Source organism: Engystomops pustulosus, chromosome 1 (genome assembly GCF_040894005.1).
Source record: "Engystomops pustulosus chromosome 1, aEngPut4.maternal, whole genome shotgun sequence".
In the NCBI taxonomy this organism is placed as follows: Eukaryota; Metazoa; Chordata; class Amphibia; order Anura; family Leptodactylidae; genus Engystomops; species Engystomops pustulosus.
The window spans coordinates 62,794,200-62,813,154 of record NC_092411.1 but is presented as its reverse complement, the minus strand read 5'-3'; the positions used below and the strand labels follow the sequence as shown (position 1 = coordinate 62,813,154).

At 41.0% G+C, this 18,955-nt stretch overlaps 1 protein-coding gene across 6 annotated transcripts in view; it reads left to right on the top strand.

Moving 5' to 3' along the window:
• The window catches only part of OSBP2 (oxysterol binding protein 2), a 173,749-nt gene that overhangs the window by 63,393 nt on the left and 91,401 nt on the right, over positions 1–18,955 (top strand). Inside the window, exon 1 of one of the 6 annotated variants that reach the window (XM_072142018.1) lies at positions 5,685–5,887. The exons of 1 other annotated variant lie outside the window; for it this stretch is intronic. Coding sequence is in view for 3 of the 5 variants with exons in the window: in XM_072141975.1 (XP_071998076.1) it covers positions 18,214–18,292 (79 nt within the window). In the remaining 2 variants the exon portion in view is untranslated. Of the gene's footprint in view, positions 1–5,684; positions 5,893–6,441; positions 6,533–17,929; positions 17,955–18,132; positions 18,293–18,955 lie in introns of those variants that run through there. 4 more of the 6 variants (XM_072142009.1, XM_072141982.1, XM_072141990.1 and 1 more) reach the window with 4 other exon arrangements.

Sequence of the window (18,955 nt, the reverse complement as noted above, 5' to 3'; positions counted from 1 at the left end):
CCAGACGGGGCTGTAGACCGGCTTATGTTTGCGAGGCAGTAGCAGCACAGCAGATGGAAGATTATTTGATTGCTCCAGATATTAATCTCACTACAGGCAAAATATGGATTTTATTCTACAGCCTTAAGGCAGCTCTGTAGAGATGAACTCTGGACTCACTTATATAAAAGAGTAACTTCTGGAGCTTTTGCTGAACTACATCTCACATAATGACAATTGTTACAATGACCTATATTTGAGGGGCATCTAGTGCCAGCCTGAGAGCTACATGTAATATTATTGAATAACACTTAACTTCTTCGACTTATGTAGTGTGTTAAAGGAAATCTACCATTTGGTTTTATTCATTATGAACCAAAAATACAGTGAGAATGCTGTAGCTACACTGATGCAAAAACATATCTTGTTTAATTCCCTGATCTAAGTGATTTTGGTGAGAAAAAAAATAAAATGGTCATAATGAGGCTCTCTCGCTCCTGTGGCTGCCTCTATCTCTCCTCACCCTAATTATGCACTGATCCAGCCTTATCCTGCCCAGCATAAGCCAAGAATATGTCATCACTGTGTTGTCCCTGACAGGCAGAAGTAATTAATAGCTGCACTATCCCCCAGCTGCTGTGTATGAATCATCCAGCTCAGATTGATTAGTCTGGACACTTCAGGAAGATCTGTGTAATGTTTTTATAAGACTACACCCAGCTTTCCCAAGGTTCTGAATTTTATAATAGTATTTTTAGCAAAACCATTCAGTTCAGGGATTAAACAAGATATGTTTCTGCATCTGTGTCGCTACCGGATTCTCAAGGTATGTTTGGTTCACACTGCATATAAACAAGTGGTACATTTCTTTTAAGTAGGAAATTACATAATAGGGCACATTTACTAAGGGTCCGTTGGACGCATTTCCATCGGGTTTCGCAAATTTTTCCGTTTTGCACTGAATTGCTCAGGGTTTTCGGCGCACGCGACGGATTGTGGCACATCGGCACCGGCTTGCATGCAGCACAAATCGGGGGGCGTGGACATCGGACAACCCGACTGATTCAGACAATCCGCGGAATTTAACTTTCAAAATTGTGTCGCAAGATCAGCACTTACATCATGCACCAGGAAGAAGAAGGTGAACACCGGTGGACCTCAGCTGGGAAGCGACACATGCAGGAAATTGGACGCACGATAGTGAATCGTGGCAGCTCCGAATCTTTGTTGGACATTTCAAAACGGGGATCGGGACGGGTAAGTAGAATGTATTGTTTGGGTTGAAAAAGTAGGATAATTCAAGTTTAAAATGCTGTAAAATAAAAAAAAGGATATTCCTTTTATTTCACTCAGTGATCCAGTGCTGCAGCTCTTCCCCCCCAAACTGGTCTGACATCCGGCACGATAGCTGTTAAGGAGATCGCACTGGTTTTGGACGCCATCTTGACTACTGTCCACCATTTTAAGTATTAGCCAGGGGTCACACCGGGGGTCAAAGCACTGTCCAGTTAATGTCATGATTCAAACTTCATTTTATGTAACTTGTTTGCTCGCCTGACAACTAATTCCCTTTGACATTTAATGAGAAGCCAGTCTGTCCTTGATGCTGCATTATATTTTTATTTTGGTGCCAGCTTATCTCCTTCTTCTCAGGGAAATTAGTATAAACACGTCTGTGAACAAGGTCTATTAGCCTTTTCTGAGAAATGTGCTGGTAAATTCATTATGGCCAATAGCATTGCAGTATTCTATTCACGCCTCTTTGATGACTCTTCTGTCTGTGATATTATGCATTTGAGGGATTAAACGGGGGAGATTTTTACATACACTAAGAGACTGACGTTTTTTGGTTTTGTGTTCAAGCCCCGGGGCAGCCATGAAATATTTAATTTGAAAGTCACTGTACAACATTAAGGGCGGTTAAGCCCTAGATAAAAATCTCTAACAATGGCTCAGCGATTGTAGCATTATATGTACCTTTCATAAATCTGGATGACCCCTAAAACTTCAAGTTTTAATAAACGTTACGCACTGCTCAATTAAGTTTGAAGCTGGTTGTGCAGCCCATGGAAATGAACCCATATGTTGGTCAGATCCCACATACTGCACACCTTGCACAGTACTTGGAGTATACACAGCTGGCCTCTGCTGAACATCTCAGAAGTGGCAGCAGAGAACAGTTTAGAAAAGACTATGGATAAGAAAGGGGGAGGGCAGAGTAAGTAGGACATGAGTAATAGAGACAAAGGGGGAGATTCATGATGCTTTCCCCGACAGTTTTCTGCCGTTGAAGGCACACAAATTTTCCTGACCCACGTGCTGGGGTATGAACGGCCCAGCCCCTTCATTTACTATAGTCTCAGTCCGAAAACCGGCAGATATTATAGCAGCTGAACAGCTTCTAGATCATGTTTTTTTCATGGCCCAGTTTGGTGGCTTCATCCAGAAAATCAACTTTGAAGTAAGATATTAATTGGTTGTATTAAGTCAGGGAGGCAGAGAGTTTAACACTAAAGTCAAGCTTTCCCTGGCTCTGAACACCTCCTTCCCTGTGATTGACATCATGCATTGGACTTTAGGAGATTTGATCAATGATGTCTCTGACACAGGATCATCAATTACATTAAAGGGGGCGTTCTAAGGCAGGGCTTGACTTCAGTATTAAGCTCTCCGTCTCCTTGACTTCTTAAAACTCCCTTCAAAGTTGATTTTCTGGATGATGCCACCACCATTGGGCATACAAAAAACATGATCTAGAAGCTGCTCAGTAGCTTGACAGCATACTGGTAGTGGTTCATGAGGCCAATTTCTGATGACGGGTTCCATTTAATAGCAGGTCCTTTATATTTAAGGTGGAGAAAAATAAATTTGCTTCTGCCAGACACATCTGCTGATAGCTGGCTTCCATTGAGCAGAACAGGGCCAGCTATGTTGTAATTCAAACAATTTTATTTCTACCCAACAAATGTAAATTTAATAAATATAAGTGGACTGAGGAAAACTACGTTATAAAGATATTAATTTTAAGTACAACATGGCATTGATTCACCTCTTACAAGTTTCTGTGGCGCGACATAGAATAGCCTCTGGTGTATTCTGTGGGAGAAGCGGCATGAGATCATGGTGACTCATATCTTGTGCAGTCTAGTAGATGCAAATATAGGTCAGGTTTTATTGATCACCTTTTCCCTAGTAAAACAGCAGTTCAAAGGATCCAGTTCTATACATCATGAAGCTGTAACCAGTTTTAATTAAAAATCCTGACACCACACCTCATGCCATTTCATAGGACTACATTATCCCTGGTCACAGGCATCAAGACTAATACATACAGGGAATACTTACATTTAATAGTAAATGTCTGGTGAGCTTACTCTGCTTCTGTATGTACATTTTAATTATGTCTTATATTGGATTGACTCTTATGGGGGTCATTGAAACAACTTAGACTAGCTTAAGTGGTTGTTTCTTTTATCATTCTGACCACTTCTTTTATTGTTTAGGATGGGGGGCAGGGACCCCTTTGCAGGCACTTGTTCGACATTTTTATGGTATATTCATTCAGTCTCCACCGCAGCTCAGTGATTTTTGTCAATTTTGATATTATGTCTGAAGCCCGCAATAGGATCTTGTAGTCAGGTCAGGTGTCACCAGAAGATATGCTATGTACGTACATGAAGATCAGCATCGATAAGGATGCTAAGGATGCGTTAAAAACCCAGGTGTACAGTTCTCTCTTATTTTAGTCCAGTACACTTATTAATTTTCCAAGATCATGAAGAGAATAAGACTACATTCACATTATGTTTAGCATGAGGTTGTAAAGATACTGCAAATACAGTGAAATGCCACATCCTGCTCCTCGCCCTAAAAGTGGGAGGAGGAGTGAAGATCGGCAGCAGCCAGTGATTGATTGTTTTCCACAGTAATGTCACTGTCCTTATAAGGACAGTGACATCACTAGGGACCTCCTCGAGTATTTGCTCAGCAGAGGTCAGGGGAGGGATGCAATACATTGCATCTGTTCCTCATGGCCTCCAGTGGCCTCTGTAAGACAAAAATAATTGATAACCATATTATCCATGTATCGGTCTCATAAGTGTCATAATAAATATATTCATATTGATATCTAAAGCCATCCCTGTGGGTCCTGTGATGTTCAGACTAGATAACCCTACAGTAGTGATGGCAAACCTTTAAGAGACCCAGTGCCCAAATGACAACCAAAGCGCACTTATTTATTGCAAAGTGCCAACATGCAATTTAATCAGTAATGCTCCCTGCTCTGTCACAGCTTTCAATCGTATCAGGGTCCTGAGGACGCCAATACAGTAGAAAGTGGAGAAATTCAGTGTATCATTGTAGCTTCCCTCCAGTATCCCCTGAACAGGAAGAATCATGGGGTCCGATGGTTAAGCTCCAATGGTAATCCAGCTCTGTCCACAACTTCTGGCTTCTCCAGTAGTCTCAGGACGTGTGTTTGAAAATAGAACAGAACACAACATGTCCTGGGTTTTCTTTGGATTGCAGGGGGAGGTAGGGTAAGAGCCTGGGTGCCCACAGAGAAGGCACCAATGTCATAGGTTCGCCACCAGTGCCCTACAGCACATTAACCTAAACAAAACTACAAACATTGACACTGCATGAAAGAAAAAGCTAGCAAAAAAAGTAAGTAGAAGTGTAAAATAAAAGGGAGGATGCTTGCACCCAATCTGTGATTTTGGACATACACATCCAATTATTATTCAGTATTCAGTATTATGTCCCATTAGTCCTGATAAGACATCATGACAAGCCTTCTATAGTGACACTAGAAGCCAACCATATAATCCATGAGATGTCAGACCAGTCTGACCATGTAGTGTTGGACATTTTTTTCCAACTGAAAGATGAGACGCCAATATCTCCTTAACAATAATCCTGGAAAGTTTCAGTTTAACCAAATCTAAATTAACCAGTTTTTCCAAGAATATACAATAATAATTCTTTATTTATATAGCGCACAAAGATTATGGAGTTTACAATCTAATCAACCTGCCAGTATGTTTTGGAGTGTGGGAGGAAACCGGAGGAAGCCCACCCAAACACGGACCGAACATACAAAGTCTTTGCAGATGTTGACCATGGGACTTGAACCCAGGTCCCCAATGACCACTGAGCCACCGTGCTGCCCACAATAATTATCTTGACTGCTAAAAACAACATTAATCATCCATAGTTATTTTTTTATTTAAAATTATATTTACTGCTTGGAAAAATGTCAGATGTGAAAAGGAACTTTGCTGAAGTCATTAACAGTTTTGATTATAAATCAATTTCCTGTCTTATCATGCTAAATAATGGCTGTCCATGGTGCTGAAAATCTGACCTGGGGGTGACATGGACTAATAATGACTGAGCCTCGAGCCCCTTGAGGCTACTTTACACAGCGCATTAATGTTCTGGTCATGTGTCTTAATAATCACTATTGTCATGATTTGCATTCTGTAACGCAGCAGAAGGTAATTAACTAAACCTGACTAATTGCTGGCAGCTATATATAGGAGGGCACACAAGACTATGTGTGTGGTGACACGTTGCTATGTATGGATGGCGTTGTGTTCTCCATAGTAATGAGAGATAGGAAGGAAATCCTCCAGCTTTGGACTGAGGGTGGCTCTGTTGAGCTGCTGTACATGTACATGAGGCTTTAATGCTTTCCTATTGAAGTTGGCATCCTCCCAGGACCAGCTGGGACTGGACACACGACTCACAGTCTCTCCTCAGGAATTCTGTGAGTACATCGGAGGAAGGACCGGGAACTTGTCTTATTCCTTACGACAGACTTGGTCTTGGAGAACTGAATAATGTGATGACACCTCCTCATCACTTCCTTCCATCCTTGTTGACGGAGAACATCTTGAAGGAAGTAAGGTACTTTCTTTATGTCTGTGTATTGTTGTTGGTCACGACATGGGAGCTCTGCTTTCTCTCCTTTATATTATTCTATCTGGCGGATGTGATCTAGAAGAGGGTCATTGTAATAAACAATAGAAAGTGACAGGAACAAGGGGGGTCTTCAGACTCTGCTTAAAGGATCAGCAGCGACAGCAGACAAAGGAACTCACAGGCAATAAGATGTTTTTATAGCAGTATATATACTGGTACGCTGGCTTGTGTCATTATATTCTAAATAATATTTAGTTAATTAATATTTTCCTTCCAAGACAAATATCAGTTAGTTATGGAAGAACAGTAAACTAGAAGTCAGTATGTTTATGTGTGACAGTGATTATCTTTTATATATATATACTTGCATATAGGATTGTTGGCATATTGACGGATGGACTGCTGTATAGAAGGTTTTGTGTTGTGATGGCTGAATGACAGTCTGAGGAGAGGAGGTAAATTGCTCTGGTGCTGGTCTGTTGAGTAAGCAGTTCCTGGTCAGCAGGACGGTAAGGATCATACACTATAGGGTCCTCTTTCTGGAGAACGATGTGCCTGAACTTCATGGGTCACCTCTGCCTCATGCCCTACCAGAAAGCGCTTCCTGCCTACGTCACTTGCCAAGGTCAGACACCAACCCTGAATTTATAATCTGTAGTCCCATAATTGGGGTTGTTTGATCTTCTTACATCTGGTATAGGGAGTCCATGCATTACAGCAATGTCCTGCTGCTGAAAGCCTATATACCATAGTGTAAGAAATGGCTTCAAGCATCTTCTACACCCAGCAGGTTAACTCCTTCTCTGCCGAGCATCTAAGCTATTATCTATATATGAAACAATAATATCATAAATAACCCACGTTTAACCCAAGTCTTGACTTTGCATTTATTCAGACTAATTTTCAGCTTGACTTAGTTATTTCCATTGATCCACATAAACAAGGTCTCTGCTTATCCCTCATGAAGATAATTGCATTTACTGATATAGGAACTGGGTATTAGTGGTCGGCTCTTATGTATTTCCTAGAAAAATGTTTAGCTAAGTTTTAATATGCCTGACTATTACTGCATCATTCATGAGCACAGGAGCCTCTATATATGGGATTTAGGCATGTGCTATGGTTAATCATTGTTTACAGACGTTGCACTGGATAAAATGAAGTCATCCGGTTGGTTACACATTCATGTTCACAGGGGGTTTACATGATTTTATTGCTGTAAACAGGCAATCTAGTATGTAATATCATACTGTGTGTACATGAATGAGCCAGAACATCACACTGATGTGTACTTTCCTATAGCAATGTACCATGCAGTAAGGGATTGGGAATGACAAAGAGAAATCTATACAATACAATAAAAACATATTTGAACAGTGATAGTGTAAATAGATCACTAATTCACTATACTAGAAAGAAACTATGAGGCCCCCATAACCAAATTTGGAATGTGGCTTTAATGCACCATAAACATATTCAGCAACATGTTGAGATCATGACAATCTTGTCATTATTTGAGTGCCTAGTGATGTCACTGTGGTTAATGCTCACAGAAATGTCATTTTAGTAGAGTATTGTCCCCACTGAAGGCAAACCAGAAGCAATGTCACACGCTAGAGGTAGAATACACAGAGATGTCACTGTATAGATATTACACTGTAGTAGAAGATCATGGCAATAACAAACGTACATTGTTATAGAACACTATGATGTCACTATAATGGAATTAAGGTGACGTAACAGTACTAGAATAATGTACACAGTACAGGGATAGTATACAAAGTGATGTCACTGTACATGAATAATATGCGGAGTGATATAACAGTGGAAACATAATGTGCAGTGATATTGCAGTTTAAGCATAATGTACGCAGTGATGTCACAGTAGATGCATAATGTACATGGGGATCTCACAGCAGAGGCCTAAGATACACATTGATGTTACATAAAGGCATAATGTATTCAGTGTTGTCACAGTAGAAATATAATCTACTCAGTGATGTCACAATTGAGGAATAATTCACACATTTATGTCAAAGCACTTGGATGATTTAAACAGTGATGTTACAGCAGAAGAATAGAGTACACTGTTTTGTGGAAGCATAACATACAAATTCATGTCACAATACAGGAATATTGGATTTATTGATGTCACATTGGACGCTTAATGTACCCAGTGGTGTCACTGTAGAAGCAAAAGATATATATAGTGATTTCACTTTAGAGGCGTAAAATACACAGCGATGTCATAGTAGAGCCACTGAGCCAGTAGAGACATAATATACACAGTGATGTCAAAGTAGAGGCATAAGATACACAGTGATGACACAGTAGAGGCATAAGATACACAGTGATGTCACAGGAGAGGCATAAGATACACAGCGATGTCATAGTAGAGACACAATATGCACAGTCATGTTACAGTAGAGGCATCTGATACACAGTGATGTCACAGTAGAGGCATAAGGGAAAATGGGATGCTAAAGTATGTAAATAACACATGGATGACACAGAACCAGGATATTGTATACTGTGACGGTCCATGAATAATACAGTTTAGTTACATCACAGGGATAGGGATGTCACAATATTAAGCTACACTTGCGTGTAAAAAAAATGGGAAGATGATCAAAATAAAACTCTACATGCATTTTATAAATGCAGTGGGGTTGTCACCCCTTTTTTTAAGGATTTATACAAGAGAACCAACGAAACAAAGTAATGCAAAAAAAAATCATGTGTGTGAACATACCCCAATATTTTGGACAAGATCTTGGTAGAAAACTTTAGCATGTCCTCCATTGACTTCAGTGGAAAATCACACTAAATGCACAAGAAATAGCGCATGCATTTTTATTTTGCTGACCACAATCGGTCAAAAATGAATGCCATGTACAAGGGCCCTAAATACTAAATATTAAACATAGAAATTATTTTGATTTACCAAAAGAACAAAGCTCTTTGTCAGGCTTTACTTTTATATTTTATTACCATAAAGCTCATATAGATAGGCATTACTGGAAGGTAACTCATGCAGTACATGTTAACACTCCTCCAAAGGAACCCATAGGTGCTCTTTTAAAATACAGTGCGCAACACAATTCTGTAATAAATGTGGCGGAAGGTCCGACACTGCGCCCCTTTAGGGGGCAGAATTTTGTAAAGCCTGGTGCACAAATACATGTGCAAGTAGTTTGCACATTTTTTTCAGTGCAAAGTCAGCAGAAAACTAGCACAAACACTTTAATAAATGTGGCCCATTGATCCCAGTGCGTTTAGCTGACCATCTAATGTACGTGCTCCTCTCCAAAACGTGCACCAGGGGAGACGAGGATCTTGCAGTTGAGTAAGTGTCTCACAGCTGCTTTCTCCCCTCTCACATACAGTCTCCCATGGGGGTGACGGATGATATTGCTACTGGCTGAGCAAGTGTTTCACCTACAGCTTTCTTGTGTGTAGGCAGCTTCAGCAAATGCTCCATTTACATTGGATAAACCAACGCTCATCCAAACGATGGATACAGCAGAAAAGAAGGCAATACTCGACAGCGTAGACCGATTCCATTAACGACCCCTATTTTAGAATTGTCTTCATTGTGATATGATATATAAATATTTATATCATCTAAGCCGCTAAATGTAAGCAACTCTTCTGTCTAAAGAGTAAAACCTTTGGTTCCCTGTAGAATATGTTGCATATTGTAGGGGACACCCAACACAGCTTCTGGAACAATACTTGATGGCCCACAGCTTGCACATCTGCTATATAGATTATACAAACATCCCCAATCTCTTTATGAAGAAAAGACCTTCTCAATCTAGAAGCGGAAATTTTCCTAAGTATCATCCATTTCAATTATGTAGAATACAAATCGTTTTGTCGTCTGTGATGAAAGGACATTGCTGCTATTGGGATTCATTGTCATTCCTGTTGATGTGCCATGAGTAACCTCAGAATACATTAGTTGCTAAATAAGAGTTAAATGTATCACATTCTTTAAAGGAAATCAGTAGGAGCAGACATTTGTCTTGTAGCTTTCATATCTCAGTGTCAGGGTGATCTTTCACAGTTTCTCACTTATATAAGTTTAAAAGGAGAACTTGTCAGCTGAAATTCAGATATATCTCAAATGTCACCTCTAATATCCATTGACATTGTATGACTGGGTATACACACTACATTACAGTTACTGATTGTATTCCATATGCTAACATAATTCCATGTGCTAGCAAAGATCTGGCACTGGGCCAGAGCTGGCATTTAGAACCTGCTCTTTTAGCACCAAGGGCATCACAAGATAGGACTCAAGGTGTCTTCATGTAGTCTCAGACATCCTAGGACTCGCCGTGCTCAGTGCTATTTTAACCCCTCCCGATGTGTGCAGGGGTTAAAATAGCACTGAGCGCTGCAAGTCCTGGGATGTCTCGGACTGCATGAAGATACCTTGAGTCCTCTCTGGTGATGACCTGTGTGCCCAACGAGGGGGTTCTGAATGCCAGAGGGCTCACTGGACAAGCCAGGACAAGCCCTCTCTGTACCAGATGGGAGTTTGCAGAATATTGCAAATGCCCTCCACTTACAACCATGGTTTGTGCTGGCACCGTTCACGGGTGTTAACCATATAAATGCACCCAGCAAAGCTGCCATCATATTGGATTAAATCACCCCCACCCCTTAAGGTCATCGGGAGGCGGCAATTGGTTACTATGGTTGGTAACTATGGTCATGTACCCTTGGAGGACTTAAAAAAAGAGTTAAAAAAAACTAAAAGTTCAAATCACCCCCTTTCCCTAGAACTGATATAGAAATAAATAAACCGTGAAAACCATAAGCATGTTAGGTATTGCCTTGTCCCAAAATGTCTGATCTATCAAAATAAGGATTATTCCCAGTTTTTGACCCCATGACGAAAAATAAAGCACAAATGTCCAAAAACGCTACTTTTTGCCATTTTGCAATATATAAAAAATTTAATAAAAAGTGATCAAAAGGTTGTACATCCCTCAAAATGGTAGCAATAAAATCGTCAGCTCATCTCACAAAAAAATTACATGTCACGCGGTAAAAACCAAGCCGACAAGAAAATGGTGCAAACGCATTTTTCCACCAATTTCACAGCATTTGGAATTTTTTTTCCCCTTCTCAGTACTCTGCATGGAATATTAAATACCGCTAGTACAATTTGTTATGCATTAAACAAGCCCTCACGATGCACTTGAATGGAAAAATAAAAAAGTGAAGGTGGGGAGTGAAAAACACAAAAATGAAAAATGGACTGGTTGTTAAGGGGTTAAAGTGATAGCCCTGCCTGGGACTACAGGATGAGTGGGAAGATGTGGTGTCAGATCCGCTGGAAGGGACACCGCTGGAAGGGACACCCCAGTCCACAGCGAGTTAACCCTGCTGCACACGCGGGGCAGCTGGCATCCAGGACGCGTGCGCTTTAGGGAAATCTTAGCTGTCTGTCTTCTGAATCATCCTGGGTTCCTGCTCCTATGGGATTCTGGGGGCGGATCTCAGGCTGCATAAATTGGATCTGGACCTTCCACCTGTGCCAGTGTTTGTCCTTCTGGAATTTACAGCCTAGCTGGATTCCTGGTCTCCTGTAGCATTGTTTGCTTCATCCTGGTATTGTATTCACCAGTTAGGTTACTCTTCCTTGTCTTGTGGTTTGACCTTGACGTAGCCTCTGGTGTGACCCGGCGGTTTTGCTTATCTTTCTATGTTCAGTGTCTTTACATCTTTAGTTCTCTTTCCTCGTGTCTGCTTTGGTTTCTTATGCTGTCTTGAACCCCGCTTATTTCATACTTGTTCATCCTGTTTTTCCCTCTGTCTGAATACTGTCCTAACTCCCACATTGCAGTTTTCTGTCCGTATCACTTCACTGCGGCTGACAGACCTATTTGGGTTCCTCTCACCTCTCAGGGCCTTGCCGGGTAGATAGGAGGTTCCTGCGGCAGAGGCTCCCTACCTTCAAGGGGGTTTCTGCCTTGGTAGGGTCCAGTTGGTAGATCAGCGCAGGGTTAGTTCGCCCTCTTGCTCTGTTCTGTCAGCATGCACTCTGTGTGGTAGTTTTGTGTACAGTATTCCAGATGTGAGTTTACCTAACACGTGGACAACCTGGTGCCCAACAATTCTTCGTGTTCAGGGGACCCTGCATTTGGGACCCTTACTACTGTATTGGTGTTTTCAGGATGCTAATACGATAGAAAGCTACAATAGAGCAGAGAGAAATAAGTTACTGCTTAAAGGGGTTGCCCAACTTTCATAAAAAATGTTTAGGTGGGCTGTAAAGAGAAATAAACAAGTACTTACCTCTTCCGGCGCTCCCGATCTCCCATGTTGCAGTTTGTTTACAGTGGCACGGCACCTCAGCTCCAGCAACTTCCGGCAACTATGTCTTTTGTTTTGAACATAAAAGAGAGAATTCTAGAAAGGACATTTCCTACATTACCTGTGAGGGCTACTAGTTTAATGCGGTAAAATCTGGTAACAGGAAGTTATAATGGAAACTTCTAGATTGTCCTTCTTGGAGTCATATACTGTAGTGAGGAGAAACTGGAGAAGAATCAGGATCCCATATGCTTAGAATAGGTGACTTTCAGTTATGGGATACTTTTACCAATAGTATGACAAAAATAAATCAATTTACGATTTTCTTTATTCCTGCACTTTGCCATTTACAGCTTTTTTTGTCTCCAGTATCCCAATTTTCTTCATTAGCATTCTACTATTGATCCATTGTCTGGATGTGACTTATCTACCAGTATCTGCTGCTGATTCTCGGTCTTGTTGTGTCTTGTAAGTGTTTTTCTCTATTGATTGGATGCATAGAGGGGTTCTTGTGTAAATTACCTGTTTGATTTCTTTCCTACTGTAAGAGTTCCCAAGATGCTTATTAGGTTATCGTCTTGTGCGTCTAATACATTGATTTATAGTTACATAAGAGGATATGGTTAAGCTTCCTGCTGGCATGTGTAATGTGCCATGCTGAGCATATGCCCAAAATCAACACCTGCTCCATGACTCCCTGGGGATATGTCTTTTACGGTAGAAAAAATGCTGAGGTGGATAATTAAATCATATCTGTCCCACAGCATCCGAAAACCTACTATCTGGTTGTCATGACCATGAAACTACCCTCCTAAAACAAGTTTTCAAGTGTTGGACTTGTCTTGTTCACGCAGAATCCTTGGTGCAGACTTGGCATGGCTTTAATATATATTTATTCTGTGCGTGGGATAAAAAGATAGGAGAATGACACCAAAAGCAATGCCAACTTTTCTCCGTACTAAATGAATATTTGCTCTTTTTCTCTTGAATTTTGTTATTTGGCTACTAATAAGCTTATTAACAAGGATTCTTTTTTTATATGAGGGATAAAGAGACGAGACATACATTGACCTTTAGAAGTAGAAATTCTCCATCAAATCATGTAGCCGATGCCTTGGGGCTTGTAGTGAAATGAAATTATGACATGGACATCTTTTGAACTTTAGACTTATGTTAAGTATCGTTCATTAGAAATGCTCAGAACCAGTGGAAGAAGCATTCTGGACAGAATTTAAAAGCTCCACTATGGCAGGCCTGGGAACGTGTGCAGATCCAATAAATAGGACAATTCAACTGAGAATGGGTTGGGGGGGGGGGGTTCCAGAAGGTTAGATGAAGGAATGGTTATTTAGGATCCCTCCTACTACTTGTGCCCACTCCAATGGCAGGAAGAGACCCCCGCAATCTGGAGAATAGAGGTTCCTACTAATGGGTGGAGCAGCAGGCGTCCATAGTTTCAGATTGTCAGTTGCCTCTGGCATTAGCATAGTTAATGGAAGTACGGAGATAAGTGTGTGCTGTGCAGGACGCATGCATGTTCTGCCTTACCAGCTACAGGAAATCTGGTGATCACATAACATATATGACCATAATAAAGAGGTTCAGAGTGTATGGAATAATAAATTAGACTGCACAACTTGGATTTTTTTCTAATCTAAGAACGAAGGAGATGCCACTATAGTTTATCCTACTCATATTACAAGCCATTAGTAGATGGGATAAGATGGGAAAGCTCTCAAGCGTCTCAATGGCTTGGACATAATACCTATAATTGAGGCTATTCATAGCTACCCTGAGAAACCAAGCTCATAGAGGAAACTACAGGCGAGCATTGTGATGTTATTCCTATAAGGTGGAACTCATGATACATATGTTATGTTAAAGGTTTTTTTATGGTTTTGTTATATCTGTTTCATATAAATTATTTAGTTTTTCTGTATTTACTATCATTTTATAATAAGTAATTTGAAAAGGCTGTTGTCTAAACTTGGGCCGTTTGCCGCATTCTGGTATTTTAGCTCAAATGACATATTGGGGCACATTTACTGACCTGTCCCTGAGCGATCCTTGAGGTGCATTGTCTGACGATCCTGCACAGCTGCCGCGATTCATGAAGATCGTGTGCCTGATATCCTGCATGTGTCGCTTCCCCACTCAGAGTTCACCTTCTTTTTCCGGGTGCTTGTAAGTGCTTGGTTTGCAACACAATTTAAAATGTTAAATCCTGCGCGTTGTCCGAATCATTTGGTTCCTTTGATTGCACACATACCCCCCCCCCCCCCGCGTGAAAGCATTCGCGATTGCGACACAATCTAAACGTGTGCACCGCAAGCCCCGGCATGATCCCCGAAAATGTTGGAAAACCCCACGGAAATCGGGTTCTTAGTAAAGCCTCAATCGGTCACAGTGCAAACTGCACTATATGCAGTTTGCCTGTGTATATTGCAGGGTGCACCAGATTCATGTTTTCTGGCGCACCTTCTGCATGAATCTCGCGCTCCCTGCACTGCCCCAATGGAGTGCACCACTTTTTTTTTTTGGTACACCTTTAACATGGGGCGTGTGACACATTTCTGTCGGACTTTGCATGATAAATCTGGCGCATGGTCCGAGCACCAAAACGCCCATGTCTGTGCAGAAATGTTGTGTGAAGAATAGTGCAACCACGACACAAAATGGTCACGGCTATTCTTAAATACCTGTGTAAGCAGTTTGCACCTTAAAGAACGTGCAAAGTACGCCAGAAAACAGGCGCACATCCCTTAGGTAATGTGCCCCATTGACTCATGCATATGAATGTGTTTTTTGTGGATCTGTGTGGTGGCTGAAGAAAACTCCGAACAGGTCTCATTCCTGCATGTGTTTGCTACTTGGGCCTTCCCTTAGCAGTCAGAGAAATACAGATTTTGTAAGGGTGACAACCTTATGCCGTCCTTTAAAGAAGACCTATCACCAGAATTTTACCACTCCACCCCACAAATACCTGCTGGTAAATTTCCTCCTCATATCACCTAACATTATCTGCCACTGTACCTTAATTACAGACATTTTTCTGATATGCAATTGAGTATAGATGACTCTTCTCTACAGAAGTTGACTCAGTTTTCTCCGGGCTTCCAGTGAACCAAACCTCCCTCAATTGATTGACAGCTCAATGGCGCTTTAAATTTTGACCCGAGCAGACTGGAAGTTCTCTCCCTGTCCACTTTTTGTCCTTACCAGAATGCTGTCCTTCTTATTTGGGTGATGTATTTAGCAGTGAGCAGTGTGGAAAACTGCAGGTCTCCTCACCATTTCTCACACCCTGCTGTGGTTGGGAGCTAGTGGTGGGTGTAGCCAAGCAGTGGTGGGAGGAGACAACTTAGACAAATTGAGAAAAAGTTTGGAGAAAGATTTTAATGACTGGAAAAGACAGATTTAAGCTTGGACGCCTTAGCTGCAGTTTTCATCAAAGGCACAGTGGGGGGAAGGGAGGAGTAAGGTTTTTATTGTTCCTGTCTTTGATTACAGGTTCCCTTTAACACAATCATGTGAACCTTCAAGGGGTTCGAACAAGCTACTGACACCATTTGCCAGCATTCCGTTATTCTGCAAAAAGATGACATATTTATGGCTGTTTTTGCAGACGTATGGCTCGGCAGCGGATTATAGATTTATAACACATGGACTGCCCATAAAAATAATAATAAATGTTATCATACATTTATTTTTTACCATAGTTCCATTGTAATCTACAACATAATTTTTATAGGTCACAAACCGTAGATTCCAGATTAAAACCTGTCAAACCATATGATCTGCAATAAGATCGGCACAAGATTTTTAATTGTTAATTCTTCTCTTTCCATCATCATCTTGTGTGTTTAACTGTGATACCATATTACTGTTTACAACCATTATACTGTGCAGTTCTGAATGAGTTGCCAGAGTTGCTGTCTCAGCGGCATCCGCTGCTTCTGACCTCATTTCCCAGCATCCTCCCCTGATCGCTGCTTGCTCTGCTTCCTAGATTGCATTCTAGGAAGTGTAGTCTTTACTTTACAGTTCAGTAGCTGATGTAATATTGAAAAGACTAACCATCCCAGAATGCATTGCAAAAGAGAACATCCTATCATAGGACTGCTAAGTTTCTGTTTTTATTGAAAAGTCTGTAAAGTATGTAAAACATTATTAATCTCAATATATATTAGGGTCAGATTAGAATTTCTGTATATTTAATTTACAGTAGTGTATGATAATATAAGCAGTGTGGGTGGTAGCCCAGGGCCCAAGCATTCTAGGGGGCCATGGCCACTCAAACCAGCTACCAAATTTTATACTGAGAATGGCCTTCAGCCATGAAATCATTTGTGGTCTCAATACACATGTTCCCAAGAATTCACAGGGAGAACAAGGTAGGAGAGAGCAGGAGGTAGGTTGAGACATGTTCTGCTTATTGTGCCTGTGAATCTGAAACACCTTCCAGAGCCCTTGTGGCTTATTACCATAATTTTAAAAGTTGAGTTTAGAAGGATGGAGGCCAGGGATAACAAATATAAGTAGATTACCACAGTCGCAGTGCATAGATCTATAAGTAAGTGTTCCTGCTTTATCATGATGGATTTTGATGGTAGATTTTCTTTTCAACAAACCATTCAACAGAATAAAAGGAAATCTCTCACTTAAAATCCAGCATGATAAACCAAGGACAGTTACTCAGAGATCCAGGCAACAACACTGTGTTAGTCTTCTTATAATTGTTATCCTTCCTATACCTTCCTTCTTTTAAAATTATGCTAAGGGCTCTGGGGGTGTTACTAGAGCCACTCTGTGTTGTAGCTTCACAGACTGTTAGAATGAACCGAACATGTCAAATCCTAACCCCATTTTCTACTCTCTCTCTGCCTGTGTAATCTAGCAGCAGCATGAAGTGCAGTGGGAGGGGAGACTTGCTTTGCTCATTGTAACAGGTTATGAAGCTACATCACTAAGGGGTTATGGTAACATCCACCAGAGCCCTTCAGACTCTTTAGAATAATTATAAAAGTTGATTTGTAAAGCGCCGTGTAATTGGAAAGCTCTATATAAATAAAGATGATTATTATTATTCAATAAGAAAGGAGGCCTTGGATAAGAAATATATTTAGGATTAACAGCCCCGGTGCCTGATGGTAGATTTCCTTTATGGGTAATACATTTAAATAATATCATACTGATCCAATATCGTCTGTAATCTGTCCGTATTGTGGATCAATATGTAACGTGTTTGTATTCATGTGAAAGTGGCCTCAGGATATTGATACGAGACATTTTGTTGCTTTTGTTTTCTTAAATAAATTTTTCTCATAACGCAACCCCCATATAGAAATGAACAAGAGCATGAAGAAAGCCACTTATTAATAAATTATCATAAGTAATGTTTATGTAGCGGCAACATATTCCACAGCGTTTTCAAAATCATAATAATCAAGGCTTATTGTTGTGGTTCAATATATGATAAATATCCTCTCCTAATATCACACAGAGTTACATATTGTAAGAGCCATTATGATGCCTCTTTGTCACATATAGATCGCATATTATTAGCAGCAGACACTTTCAGTCGTCCATTAGCGAGCGCTATCCATTTCGTCCAGTGCTCTACAGATGTGCAGGTTGGCTCCTTCTTGTCTGTTCCCAGCACGGAAAGGGTTAAGAGATGCCTTGGATACTGGAGTGAGCCCTGATGCATTCTGGTAAGAGGCTTTGGTGATTCCCGATAACTTCTATGGCTGTGCTGCATTGATAGGAGCATGTGGCAGGAATCTCCTCCGTGCTATAGGAGCTCTCAGTGCAGCGATGCAACTTACAGCTCACTGATGGAGACGGCCATGTTCACAGATTCATTTGATTTCATTGTTTTCTAGATCCATTTTTGTTTTTTTTTGTAACTTTGTTCATCGCCTTTAATGTTAACGTGAATCATTTTGCTGCAGCCGCAAGCTTCCTGAGGGAATGAAGGGCAGAGGCTGCTGGGAGTCGCCATCCGCTCGTTCCTTCTGCAACACCGGCTGTCTGAATAAGTATAAGAAGGGTTAGTGGCCTCCCCGGCTGACACATAAAAAGTCATCTCCTGCGGGTATTGTTATTGCATGATTGACTACGTTCACGGACAGGAGGCGGAATTAAGCAGCTTGCATGTGTATGTGTTTTTATTCTTTCTCCTTCTGGTGACAGGGTTTGGCTTCAGTGCCTCTGACCTGTCATGTGGTGCGATGCAATCTTTAGGCAATGTGTCTGGGATCACCTCTGCAGGTGAAGGCGGGGGGGGTCTACCCAGGGGGATATGTGCCGTGTCACAGCGCTATGATTCACTGTGCAACTTTTACCTCAGGAGACTAATAGCATCCATTTTGTTTCTTGGCAAAATTGTATATGTGCTGGATCCGCAAACGTAACCGGATGCTTATGAAATTTTAATTCTGCTCCGATGCCTACATTTAGGTGACTTGCTATTTTGCAGTGTGTATTGGAGAAGATGGCATAAGAACACAGGGTCACCTTCAGTGTCACTCGCTGATTTGTGATTTGCTGAGTTAGAAAACCCCAGCGTTATTATCTTGTTGTAATGAATCGATTTCTTTATGGTTGTAGTAACTAACCTAGAACTAGTAGGACTACATAGTATAGAAAGGCTGGATATCACTCAAACAATATTTTATAGCAAAACTCCCGGGGAAAAAGTAAGAAATACTTG